The following is a 13,840-nucleotide window of genomic DNA, read 5'->3' as shown; positions in this document are numbered from 1 at the left end:
GTGGGTTAGACTAGATGGCCTCTAATAACACCTCCAATACTTACAATTCAACTGACTTTTAAGAATAGCTTCCAAGCCAATCTCTTTGCTCAGATATACAGCCTGGAGTGAGTTGGTGAGTAAGCACCCAAAACATGGGCTCGATTCCAGGGAGCCAGTGTGGTGTAGTGGTAGGGCTTTGGTCTGGTACTGCAGAGGCCTGGGTTCAAGTCCTCACTCGGACATGAAGCTCACTGAGTGACTTTGGGCAGGTCACTGACTCTCAGCCTAATCTACCTCCCAAGGTCGTTGTGAGGATAAAAAGGGAGAGGAGGGGGATCACGTACGCCAACTTGGGCTTCTTAGAGGAAAAGGAGGGATGTAAATGAAACAAATAAATCAATCGTACAGTGGGGATATCTCACCCATATGAAAGGGGGAGGAAAAGTTCCTTCTAGTGAGGTCTTTTGATTATTCCTTCTCCCTCCCCTAACCAATCCCTCACCCCTCTGCTTCAGTCTGGGCAGCCTTTCAAGTTCTCCGTCTTGGAAATTTGTGACCGGATTAAGGAAGAGTTCCAGTTCCTCCAGGCTCAATATCACAGGTATGGCAGGGGGGACCGAGGTTAGGAGAGGTTTGGGGGCAGCACTGGGGGGACCTGCATGAAGAGAGGTCTGGGGGTGGTGGGTGGCGATCACAGTTCTCAGCCTTGATGGCTAAAGTGGAACTTCCACATTGACTGGCAGTATCTCTCTCCATGCAATCTTGCATTTCAGCAGAGTGCTTTTGGCTGTTTTGGACTGTCATTGCTGGCTGCTGTTCTCTTTGGCTCTTTGTCTGATTTGTGGTTTGACAATGGCTGTTCATTGCCTTCAGGGTCCTGTATTGGGATGCAAAGACAGGTGATAAGCCTTTGAGTATATAAAACCAGTGGATCTGCAGCAGAATGTTGCAGTATACCTTCATCCCCTATCACAGCGGTCCCCAACCTTTTTGGCACCAGAGACCGGTGTCGTGGAAGACAATTTACATAGCCTGTTACTTGAAGAACAGGGATGCAAATGGCGTCCAAAATGCGGACGCCATTTGCGTCTCAGTGGCCAGAAGTCTGCCAGCAGCCGGAGCCAGTCGGCAGCTCTGTGGACTCACCATGGAGCGGAGCCGGCCGGGGCTGGCAAGGATTCCGGGGAGGGGGAGGGACAGGTAGCCCCCCCCCCCCACGGACCCAAGGTAAGGGTGTTTCGCACACCCCTACTGCGGCCTGGTTCCTAGCAGGAGGTGTTTAGGTTTACAGCCAGCCAGCCACGAGTGAGGGGCTCAAAGAAGGCATAGAATAATAGATTATTAGGGTTGGAAGGGGCCTATAAGACCATCGAGTCCAACCCCCTGTTCAGTGCAGGAATCCAAGTCAAAACATCCCTAAGAAGTGGCTGTCCAGCTTCATTTTGAATGCCTCCAGTGTGGGAGAGCCCACCACCTCCCTAGGTCTTTGGTTCCATTGGTACATTGCTCTAACAGTCAGGAAGTTTCTCCTGGTGTTCCCATTATTCCGTGTCCTGCACTCTGGAATGATTGAGGAGACATCCTGGCCTTCTTCTCTGTGACAACCTTTCAAGTACTTGAAGAGTGCTATCCTGTCTCCCCTCAGTCTTCTCTTCTCAAGGCTAAACATGCCCAGTTCTTTCAGTCTCTCCTCACAGGGCTTTGTGTCCAGTCCCCTGATCATCTTCATTGCCCTCCTCTGAACCCTCTCAAGTTTGTCTGCATACTTCTTAAAGTGTGGCGCCCAGAACTGGACACAGTACTCCAGATGAGGCCTAATCCATGCTGAGTAGGGGGGAACTTGTACTTCACTGGATTTGGAAGGTATGCTTCTATTAATGCAGCCCAAAATAGCATTTGCCTTTTTTGCAGCCACATCACATTGTTGGCTCATATTCAGCTTGTGATCTACAACAATTCCAAGACCTTTCTCGCTTGTAGTGTTGTTGAGCCACATATCCCCCATCTTGTAACTGTGCATTTGGTTTCTTTTTCCTATGTGAAGAACTTGGCATTTATCCCTATTAAATTTCATTCTGTTGTTTTCTGCCCAGCGCGCCAGTCTATCAAGATCTCTTTGAATTTTGTTTCTGTCTTCCAGGGTATTAGCTATCCTGCCCACTTTTGTGTCATCTGCAAATTTGATCAGTATTCCCTGCACCTCCTCCTCCAAATCATTCATAAAAATGTTGAAGAGCACTGGGCCCAGGACTGAGCCCTGCAGTACCCCACTTGTTACCTCTCCCCAGTTTGAGAAGGTCCCATTGATAAGCACTCTTTGAGTCCGATTCTGTAGCCAAGTGTGGATCCATCGGATCGTTGTTTTACCTAGCCCACTTTGAGCTAGTTTGCTCATCAGGATATCATGGGGCGCTTTGTCAAAAGCTTTGCTGAAATCGAGGTATATGATGTCCACAGCATTCCCACAGTCCACAAGGGAGGTTACTTGATCAAAAAATGAGATCAGATTTGTCTGGCAGGACTTGTTTTTGACAAATCCATGTTGGCTTCGAGTAATCACGGCATTGTTGTCAAGGTGCTTCCAGATGGATTCCTTTATCATCTGCTCCAGAATTTTCCCAGGGATTGATGTCAGACTGACTGGTCTGTAGTTTCCAGGTTTCTCCTTTTTGCTTTTTTTGAAGATAGGGACCACATTAGCCATCCTCCAGTCATCTGGCACTTCCCCCGTCCTCCATGATTTCTCAAAGAGAAGAGACAGCAGTTCTGAGAGCTCTTCTGCCAGTTCCTTTATTACTCGAGGATGCAGTTCATCTGGCCCTGGAGATTTGAACTCATTCAAAGTAATTAGGTGTTCCTTGACCATATGCCTATCGATCTCAAGCTGCAATCCTGCCCCTTCAGCCTGTACTTTTCTTTGCTTTTGCCAGGGGGGCCATAGACCCTCTTTTGGGAGAAGACTGAGCCAAAGTAGGAATTGAGCACTTCTGGCTTTTCTTTGTCATCTGTTATCATTTTGCCATCCTTATTCAGTAGTTGAACCACCATTTCTTTCCTCTGTCTTTTACTATGCAGATATCTGAAGAAAACTTTTTTGTTGCTTTTAGCATCCCTTGCTAACTTCAGCTTGTTCTCAGCTTTAGCCTTCCTGAAACCATCCCTGCAATGCTGTGCTACCTGCCTATACTCTTCCTTTGTAGCTTGGCCTTCTCTCCACTTCCTATATGTGTCCTTTTTTGTTTTCAGGTCATCCCTAAGCTTTCTGTGAAGCCACATTGGTTTCTTCTGTTGTCTTCCACCCTTTTTCTTGTTGGAATTGTTTCTAATTGTGCCTTGAGAATTTCCTTTTTTAAAAATTCCCACCCATCTTGGACTCCTGCTTGCCATGGGACCTTACTTATCATTGTTCTGAGTTTATTAAAATAGGCTTTCCTAAAATCCAGGCAACGCATTTGGCTACACTTGGCTTTTGCTTCCTTTAGTTCTATCCCCGCTTCCTAGTTTTCCATTTTTCTTTTCCAGCTGACACTCAACATTCTGTGGATACGGAGCATGCTCTGGACTTATTGGGCTCTTTTGGATTTTGTTTGGTTTGTTACCCCTTTAGGGTTTTAAAAATGTCTTTGTTTGGGGTTTTTTTTTACTTCTGTGAACTGTTTTTGTACTTCTGTTCCCTCAAACATGCTGTTACCTCCCTCTTATTTTCCAGTGGTCCTATTTTAGTTCACTACCTGAGTTCACTATTAGAGGGAGTGATAAATCTAAGATACAAGAAGCATTCTCTCTTCTCTCTCCGTGTGTTTCTCTTTCCTCTCTCCCTCCCTCCCTCCCTCCCTCCCTCTCTCTTGCTCTCTCTCTCTCTCTCTGTGTGTGTGTATATATACATATATAGATACAGATATATAGATATAATTTCCCCACTCTCTTATTCCACTCTCTTTCCCCGCCCTTCTCTTAAAAAAAGAAAAAAGACACCCTCTCCCCCAAAGACAAGAGAGGAAATGATGCTATGACCCACCTTGGGTCAGAGAATGAGTGACCCACTTGGGTTCATGCCCCCAGCAGAAGACCACTACTATGGCTTGTGACAGGGGCCTGTGTTGGGATTTGTAAACACCTCTCTTTTTACAGCCTGAAGCTGGAATGTGAGAAGTTAGCCAGTGAGAAGACAGAAATGCAAAGGCATTATGTGATGGTAAGGACAGAAAAAAAAAAAACCAACAGTCTCTCTCTGTGGACTTTCCCACAAATGCAGCATATTTTTGTTAGCTCACAAGGGCTTGATCTGGTCAACTCTGTGATTGTGATGGAGCAGGGTGGGCTGAGCAGAGACGCTAGTGGCCATCCATGGACCGCCTGGGTCTTGTAATGGTCCACAGTTCTTGGGCACCGGATGTTGCTGCATACCTGCACGTACTGGACGTACTGGAGACTGGATGAAGTCCTTGTCATGTAGATATCTTGTTTGCAACCCATATGAGGCAATATCTTGAGCTGTGCGTAAGCCTTGAATGAGTGGTGCTGTGGAATGTGGTATCAAGTGCAAAACGGAGTTTCCTGAGACTCTCACATGGGAGAGAAACCCACGTGTGGGCTGGCTGTTGGTACTGCCACAAGAAAAGTAGTGATGGCTGCTAATTTAGCTGGCCACCTCCCCTTTCTCTGGCACACTCCTTTTCCCTGACCAGTGGTGGTTTCCTGGTTTTTGCAGGGTTTATCCCCCACCACCTTCTAAAAGGCTGAAATGCCTCTCCTAAGGGCAAGTTACTGGCAGGAGAAGCTTTAAGCTCAAATATGCTGGTATTTTGGATACCTCTTTGCATTCAGCCCCACCCACCTCTGGAGTGACATCCCCCCGCCCTGAGCATCTCCAAAATTTTATTCGGTCCTCAAGCTGAAAGAGTTCAACAACCCTGGCCTAAATGAAAGCTCCATGTATGTAGGCACCCTTTACCTCTGAATGCCAGGTGCTGGGGACAAACAAGGGAAAAGCCATTGACTGGGTTCACAGAACACAACAAGCCAGAGTACAGGTTAAGTATGGGTTCAGTTTGGGTTGCCATTGAATCATGGGTTGCTGTGTTGTATGAATCCAGCCTGATAACTATGAACAACCCATGGTTCACAACTGAACAACAAACCATGGGTTCTCTTTGTGTATCTTCCACGGTTAACAAACCGTGGTTTGTTAGCATGGCTGGGTTTACACAACGCAACAATCCATGATTCAGCAACAACCTATGGTTCAACAACCAGAGTTCATAAGCTGGCTTGTCGTGTTACGTGAGCCCAGCTCACGTAACAGCCTTCATGTCTGTGCACGGGTTTTCTGGAGGTGTTTGGCTGTGTATTGTTGAAAAAAGGATGCAGGGTTAGCCAGATGCTTTGATGGATCCCTCCCTGGCCCTTGTGTTGACTTTGTAAGTGCCTGGGAGCAATTTCTTATCCAATATACATTATCAAGTGCTATCTACAGTGATGGCACTATATAAATAGGTAAATGGTGGTGATGATGATAAGTGGGACGTGCAACAGAATGAGTCCCCACTGGGCTGCTTTTGGGGTACCACCCGGGGGGGGTGCCTAAAGACATTTTGTACTTCTGCAAACAGTGGGGTTTCCTCAGGCCTGCGAATATTCAATTTGGCATGTAAAACCACACAGAGGTTTTGTTACATCAAGCAGTATGCAAGGATTATTAAAAAATACATGAACGAAAGAGACCTCCCTTGTGAGGGAGAGGTGGGAAGAAGGGTCGGTGCAGTTTTGGTCACACAAAGGATTGGCACTTGCAGACTCAGAATTAGGAGTAGGATGAAGAAGAAATTATGATGAAGATCCAATAAATTGGTTTGATGAAGCTGAGCTCGGATTGAATCCATAGGCTCTTTCTTTCTAACCAGTGGCTGTTCGTCTTCCATTTCAGTATTACGAGATGTCTTATGGGTTGAATATTGAAATGCATAAGCAGGTAAGTGACTTGCAGGCGTTTGGGAGAAGGATTAAAGGGATCAAGGCAAGTGGAATCTCCAGGAATCCAGAATTATGCTTATGGCCAGGGGCGGGGGTGGCAGGGTGGGGACAGGTCCCACCATCCTGGGCTTTGTGTCTCTGTGTGAAACTCCTTAATTCCCCTTTTGGGCTGCGTTGTTCATTATTTATATAGCACCATCGTGCTACATGCAGCTTTAGAGTGACATAACAAGGAAGGGGGAGGTCTCTTCCCCATGGAGCCTGCAGTCCACATTCCAACAGTGGAACATAGACTGTGAGTTCCTAGGGGCAAAGATTACTTTTTAAATGACTGTCATGCAAACAGAGAAGTGGACAAAGTTATGCATGCTTAGGATTTGTTTCAGCTGGGAGAGAGGACTGAGAGGTTAAGCTAAAACAAGGTGGAGATGGTGACTCCGATGTCAGTGGGGCAGTGAATCCACTCCAGGTTTCAATCAGAACCAGTCAGAACTCTAAAGGAGCTATCCAAGGTGTTGGATAGCGCCCTCAGAGTTCTGACTGAAACCAGGAGTAGATTCAACGTCCCACTGACATTGGAGCCACCAACCTCCTCTGCTAAAAGCTGTGAGGAAAGGGTGGGTTTCAAAGGAGGGGTTTGAGGTGGCGGCAAGAGAGAGAACACAAGAAGAGCCCTGCTGGATGAGACCAAGGGCCCACCTAGTCCAGCTTTGTGTTCACACAGTGGCCAACCAGCTCTCGACTGGGAACCCATGAGCAGGACATGAGTGCAACAGCACCCTCCTGCCCATGTTCCCCAGCAACTGGTGTCCATAGGCATACTGCCCCTGATACTGGAGGTAGCACAGAGCCATAGGACTAGTAGCCACTGATAGCCTTCTCCTCCAGGAATTTGTCTAATCCCCTTTTTAAAGCTGTCCAAGTTGTGGTAGAAAAGTTCATAGCTTAACTCTGCACTTTGTGAAGGAGTCCTTCCTTTTGTCTGTCTTGAATCTCCCACTGTTCAGTTTCACAGGACAACCCCTTTGGGTTCTAGTATTCTAAGAACATCTCTCGATCCATTTTCTCCATACCATACATCATTTTACACACCTCTGCCTTGTGCTCCTCCCGCTCTCCCTCGATTACTTGGCTGTTTAAAAGTTTAAAAGCCCCAAACATTATGACAGCTCATAGGGAAGTTGCTCCAACCCCTTGATCGTTTTAGTTACCTTTGCTGCACCTTTTCCCTCCTTACAGAAAGAGATGTGTATGGGGGGGTTGGGTGTTTGGGCAGGAACCGAAGGGGCAGTGAGAGAGATGGAGTGGAATTGTTTAAAAAGTGCAAAAAAATTTGGAGTGTCTGAAGGCGGTAGTTGGAGGAGCAAAGCTGTTGGATGGGGATGTGGGGTGGGAGGAAGGAAGATATATTTACTTTACTAGATGTAAAATCACTTATAATCCTGCATTTTGGCCCTGAAACATCCGGGTATAAGCATACACATGTACAAATGGATAAAGGGAAAGAGCGTGAAGGCCAGGCGGCAATGAACTTCAAAAAGGATTACAAGCAGATTGTATAAAGCAGCCTTCTCCAACCTGGTGTTCTCCACATGTGTTGGACTACATATCCCATCACCCCAGGTTGGGGAAGGCTGGTGTGAGGGGTTGGGTGATATAACCCATTTCCCAGCAGCTTTTTGTTGCCTGGCATATGTTACGAGAGTTAACTGTGGATTAAAAAGAAAAGAAATATTATTGGGACACAGGTCCACTGAGAAAAGGGAAGCAGAACTTCTTTCTTTCTTTCTTTCTTTCTTTCTTTCTTTCTTTCTTTCTTTCTTTCTTTCTTTCTTACAAGAGGGCTCCAGGGCTGTGTGTCTCTGAGCAAGTGCAGAGTGCCATTTACAAGAAAAAGAGAGCCTTTTCAAATGAAATACCCTTTTTTATTTAATAATAACCTTTTTTATTATTAATGCATCTTTTGGAAAGGAACATGGGGGTCAGGGAAGGAAATTACATATTTCCCAGAAACATCTTGCTGCCCAGTTGTCTAAAAAAAGAGGTGTGTCCTGTAGCCCTTCATTGCACCCTACATGTGGTGGTTACTCCGTAGCGAGGGACTTGTATGCTCAGGGTACTCTCATCTATACCATGGCTTCAGTTGTTCCAAGAAGCCAAGCCCCGATTTTATTTTTTTTTAAAGTTGGCTCAAGGATTGAACCCTGACTTTAATTAAAGTTTTACGAGTTGGGTTGGGGTGAGGAAAGGCCCCATGAAGAAGGCGGGCTTTCTAATCCAGCTGCCCTTGGCACACATAGCTAGCTGGAGAGCATTAAAAAAAGAAAAGAAAAACCAGAACGACGAAGGCGCTGAAATCCATCAGGCCTCTTATTCTGTTTTGATCTGCCCAAAGAGGCCAAGAGTACATTTCTTGCTCCCTGGACCTCGCTTTTGTTCCAGTTATAATTTGCTTCCCGTCTCCGGGTTTATCAATCCAGTCATCATGGGACAGCTGCCAGGGAAATTAGGTTGGCACCTGCCCAACAAAGTGGCAAGCAGACTTGCCATCCTGCTACAGCTGCCGCCTCTTTGCCAAGTCTGCTCCCCTTCCCTCTTTTTTCTGCAGTTAGCTCAGGAGGAGAGGACTTGGCAGCAGCAGCGGGGTGGCAGAGGGGGGGGCTCACTTTGCGAGGGTCACTTGTTGGCTTGTGGTTTCCCGGCCAATTTTTAAAATGTTTTTATTTTTGTAAATCCTAAGAGGAATATTTGCGTGGGCCAACACTTCCGAATTTCTCCTCATCCGGCTTCCTTTCCTCCTGGATTTTGGAGTGCCAAATCACCTCCGCTGGAAGTGAAACTGGCACATTTCAGTAGAGAAAAAGGAAACCCACATGAAAAGGAGGCTAGAACAATGCCCTCTCCCCGCCCAAACACACACGCCATGAGGAAAGGTTACAACGTTTGGGGCTTTTTAGCTTAGGAAGATGGCAGGTAATGGGGTAGGGAGGGAATGGCATGATAGAGGTGTTTATGAAATTATTCACATTGTGGAGAAAAGTGGATTGGGAGTTTTCCTCCCTCCCTCATAATACTAGAACCCAGTGGGGTCATCCCTGAAGCTGAGTGGTGGGAGATTCGGGTCAAAGAAAGGACTTTTTCACACACTGCAGAGGTAAAATGTGGAATTCTCTGTTTCTTTGAAATATTTCCAGGGCACCTTTCAGCACATTTTTAAAAATTATTTTTATTTATTGTTGCCATTATATCCCGCCTTTTTTCCTCTTGCAAGGAACCCAAGGCAGCTTACATAGTTCTCCTTCTCTCCATTTTATCCTCACAACAACAACCCTGTGAGGTAGGTTAGGCTGAGAGTCAGTGACTGGGAAGAGCAATAAAGTGGATTATTCTGAGCAATAAAAGTGCATATAATAAAAAACGATATGTTAATAAAACAGCAAACAAAACAACAAACAACAGCAATAAAACATCTGGCCTAGGCAGTACTAAAACCTTACAACACAATTGAAGCTACAAGATAAAGCATAATCAGGGGAAGGCCAGAGGAAATTAGTAAGTTTTCAGGGCCCTCCTAAAACTCTGTAGTGATGGGGCCTGACAGACCTCTATTCTTCTCCTGTGGAATCATGGCAATCACAGAGATCAGGCAATCGCATTACGAATCCATGTGAGGGATAAGACTTCATTATTCTACCTGCTATATTCTAGTATACTTGTCTACTGCTCAACCTTGCATTTGTCTTGCAAAGTCTTCTTGGGAGACCTTAGATCTGAGCTGTCTTCATGGCTCAGTTTGAGCAAAGTTGTTTGAAAACAGCCAGATCTTTTGCAAGGCCTGAGCTGCCTTGACTCAGCACATTTCAGATTAATGTTGACCAACGTGAACTGTTAAGCCAGCTCAGACCTAACCTCAGGTTGCTCAAAGCTCACCTGAACATTCTACTACATGAATGTGGAACACCTTTGCATGTCTTTGGATCAATTTAGGCAACCTAAATTGCTCAATTCTAGCTTTGCAGAGCAAACTGTGAATTTTGCAGCAGGCCTGGCTTTGGTCTAAGCAAGTACAGCTCGAAAGCTGATCTCGTTTACCAGTAATAGAATTTAGGACACTCAAAAACTGGAGGAAGATCTATCAAAGCAGGCAGAGAGAGGCTTCTCCGCTTCTCTCAGCCTTGACACTAGAGCAGCCCACTGAATTCATGGGCAACTCCGGATTCAAACTCTGGTCTGCAGCTTTCAACCAGAGCCTAGGCTGCTTGAGTGATTTTTTTCCTCTGTGTGTCCTTCCCTACAGTGTGTCTGAGTCTCTTTGTTTCTCTTTTTCTTCTCTTTTAGGCGGAGATTGTCAAGCGGTTGAATGCCATCTGTGCACAAATAATCCCCTTTCTCACACAAGAGGTAAAAGAACACCCCAGTTTCAATAGGTTCCCCATACTGAAAATGATTAGGAACTCAGACCTTATGAATTCACTTGAGACTGAGATTTTGGGACAACTGCTCACACACACTCCCCTCCACCACGGAAAAATAAACCAGAAATGACCGTAGCAACCTGAGAAAGGGCTCGACACAAATGTTGAGACTGGACAGTATCCCAAGAGGCTCTGGACAGACCAGAGAAAGGTTCTTCTTCCCCTGATGAGAAACTAGCAGACAGAACTCATTGCTACAAGATGTGAGGTGAGGGAGAACTTAACATTCTGTGTCCAGCAGATCCAAATTCTCTGCCTTAAAACAAAAACAGCTCTTGTTGTCAAATGGGGAATCTCCTCCTTGTGTTCCTAATGTCCCCACCAGGCCACCAGCTTCCCTGCCTTATCGGAGATAAGACCGTTTCCCTGCTCCCCCACTCATGTTGAGTAAGACTTTTTTAAAGCCTTTGTCCGTGTCAATGGAGGTTTTTTTGTGCCAGTGGAGGCTTTCTGATACCAATGGAGGCTTTTAAAAAAACCTAATTGCAGTGTGCAGGAGGGGGACATGGGGGAGGGCTGCCCTCCCCAACAATGCAACCCCCCCTTGAAAAATCATTCTTCTCCTGCTGCAATCCAGCTTTTTAAAAGCCCCCATCCATGCTTACAGAGGATTTTTAGAAGCCTTATTGCAGTGCAGGGCCCTTTTGCTTTGCATGCTGTAGAAACCAGGCTCCATCCCTTGCATTTCCAGCTAGGGCTGGGAAAGCCCCCCTGTTTGAAACCCCAGAGAGGAAGGGGTCCCTAAAGAAAGTCCCGGTGTGTTTCTCTGCCTTCAGCATCAACAGCAGGTGTTACAAGCCATGGACCGGGCAAAGCAGGTGACCATGGGGGAACTGAACAGCGTGATTGGGGTGAGTGGCTTGGAACCAGGGGACGGTTGCACGTGTGAGTTGTTTCCCAGAGAGGGGGAAAGCTTTGTGGCTAGTGCAGTTTGGCCTCTCTTGCCATGTTTCACAAACTTTATACAGCTGGAGCTGATTCTCCATTCATTTCCCTAAATTCAAACTGGAGGCAACCTTTGCTCGGACAGCCAACCGGGTTTACTTTCAGAACAGCCTGCCTACAGAGGAGCTGTGCCCAACTCTTATAACAGCGGCTTACATCTGTTTGTATCCTGCTTGTCCTCCAGGGGGTTAAAACAGCAGGTACATGGTACAGAGAGAGAGAGAGAGAGAGAGATCCATTTTTGCATCTCTGCATTAGGTTGGCTGGGAGCCTTCATTCACAGCTGATGAAGAGGCTGAACTAACTGACCCCCAATGCTCCCCATGGCGGCTGTCTGTTGCATCTCTGTTGCTGCTTCTGGGCTTCTATCCAAGCAGGGGGCCGGCCCAAATCTCACAGAATAGCCTTTCCCCAACCTGGTACCCTTCAGATGTGTGGGGCTGGATGATGAGAGCTGTTGTAGCCCCACGCTCCCGGAGGGTACCAGGTTTGGGAAAGGCTGTCATGGGAGAACCCTCCTGTTGCCTCTCTGTACTGGCAGCTGTTGAATGATCCCGTTGCATCTGCTCCTGCTGGCATTTAAGTGGAATGGAGACAAGATGAGAACAGAGGATCACGCAGAGACGTGGTGAGCAGACTCCTCTGTGGGCAGGTACTTTGGGCTCTTAGGAACTTTTCAGATGTTTAAAAAGTATTTATCTTTCACAGTGCAGTTTGATAATTATTATAATATTATTATTATTAATAATAATTTCATTTCTATACTCCCAATAGCCAAAGTTCTCTGGGCAGTTCACAACAATCCACAGATGAAATACAGCATCAGCATTTAAAATATACAAAATTTAAAACAATTTAAACAGCTAAAAACAATTTCAGTAAAATACTAGAAATGTTCAGACAGTTGGCATAAATGCCCCATTATATGCCATTAAATGCCTGGGAGTGCAGGACAGCCAAAAAGATGACAGTGTTGGCGTCAGGCGGGCCTCAGTGGGGAGAGCATTCAATAACTTGGGGGGGCCACCACGGAAAAGGCCCTCTCCCTTGCTGCCACCTTCCAAGCCTCCCTTGGAGGTGGCGTTTGGGGGAAGGCCTCAGATGTTGATTGTAATGTCCAGGTTGGTTCAGGTTGGGAGAGGTGCTTCAGCAAGTATTGCAGTCCCAAGCTCTGTAAGGACAGGACAGAATGTCTGTCCTGTCAACACTAAAGAGGAATTCTAGGATATTTTAGCTTGCGTTGAATCTCTTGGGTTGATGAGCAAGGTGGTTGACATGCCACTGGCTTCTTGCAAAGCTCAGGTGTGCTCATTTTTAATCACCTGATGGTGGAGCTGAGCTCTTGCTTTCACCTTCTACCTATGCTCTTGCAAAGCCTACTGCTCTCCTCTGAATGGTTGCTTTCAGTGAAGCAACAAAGACCTGGTTAGTACCAGTGGCACAACTGGCTACATGGATGCGAAATAGTCAGGACTAACACAGGGAAACTAGGGCTTGTTTTGTTAATAAGAACATGAGAAGAACCCTTCTGGATCGAACCATAGGCCTGTCTAGGCCAGCATCCTGTTTGTAAATTAATTTGCAAGGCAAACTTTGCAAGAGATGAGTTGCCGAGGTGTTGAAAGGACCTCTGCAATGGAGCAACTCATCTCTTGCAAAGTTTACCTTGCTGATAAGATCCTTAAATCAACCGTCGGTCGCCAAGAGACGTATTTGGCAAGGAGGAATGCTTCTTGGAATTTGGCAAGATGTGTTTGGCAAGAAGGAATGCTACCTGGAAGTAGATAAAATTCCAAAGTGGTGATTTGGCAGATCTGTAATGGGAACAGGTGGGGTAGAGGGTAGCGCCAAACGGATTCCCCGCAGGAGCGTCTGCTTTTTCTCCAGCAGCAGCAGCTCCAACACCTCTCCCATCATGCCCCTCCCATCCCGTTGACCCCTCACCCGTCAGGCTCTCAGACCTCGAGCCTGACTGCTGTGAGCACCGCTTCTGGGCTCCTGGCCCTGTCGGGGGCATTGGCCGCTCAGACCGTGCTTGGGGCAAAGGACGAAAGAGGGGCGCCGGACTCCGAGAACAATCGAGGTAAGAGGTCTAAAAGTGGCTGGGTGGTCAGGGTTCATGATTAGAGGTGAGGTTTGTTAGTCGGGGGACAGGGTATGATTTGAGTCACCAGGTCCTGGGTTCGATTTCTAGGCAAGACCGTAAAGGGAGGGAGGTGCATCTAGGTAATTTTAGATCTTGGCCGTAGAAGGCAATCCTATGCACATTTAGACAGAAAAATGTCCTACAATTCCCAGCATTCCCCAGCCAGCCATGTGCATAAATGTGCATAGGATTGTGCCTTTAATGGTCTTGCCAGGGGGCAGGGTGTCTTTTAGGTGGCTATGTGTATTACTTCAGTTGTGAAGCACACAAAGAACATTTCACCCTCCAAACCACCACTCCATGCTTTACAATTGCTTCT

At 46.6% G+C, this 13,840-nt stretch overlaps 1 protein-coding gene across 3 annotated transcripts in view; it reads left to right on the top strand.

Annotated features, from left to right (window-relative positions):
* TLE2 (TLE family member 2, transcriptional corepressor) overlaps positions 1-13,840 on the top strand; it is a 53,462-nt gene that overhangs the window by 3,816 nt on the left and 35,806 nt on the right. For 2 of the 3 annotated variants that reach the window (XM_084826241.1, XM_084826242.1), the window contains exons 2-7: positions 498-583; positions 4,114-4,177; positions 5,909-5,953; positions 10,294-10,356; positions 11,207-11,281; positions 13,266-13,481. In XM_084826241.1, coding sequence (XP_084682367.1) covers positions 498-583; positions 4,114-4,177; positions 5,909-5,953; positions 10,294-10,356; positions 11,207-11,281; positions 13,266-13,481 — 549 coding nt within the window. Of the gene's footprint in view, positions 1-497; positions 584-4,113; positions 4,178-5,908; positions 5,954-10,293; positions 10,357-11,206; positions 11,282-13,262; positions 13,482-13,840 lie in introns of all 3 variants that reach the window. The other variant, XM_084826240.1, reaches the window with a different exon arrangement.

Source organism: Heloderma suspectum, chromosome Z (assembly GCF_057233095.1).
Source record: "Heloderma suspectum isolate Gila_16-S chromosome Z, 16-S_ref, whole genome shotgun sequence".
Taxonomy (NCBI): Eukaryota; Metazoa; Chordata; class Lepidosauria; order Squamata; family Helodermatidae; genus Heloderma; species Heloderma suspectum.
Note: the sequence above shows the minus strand (reverse complement) of the source record. Positions and strands in the feature narration are given on the sequence as shown.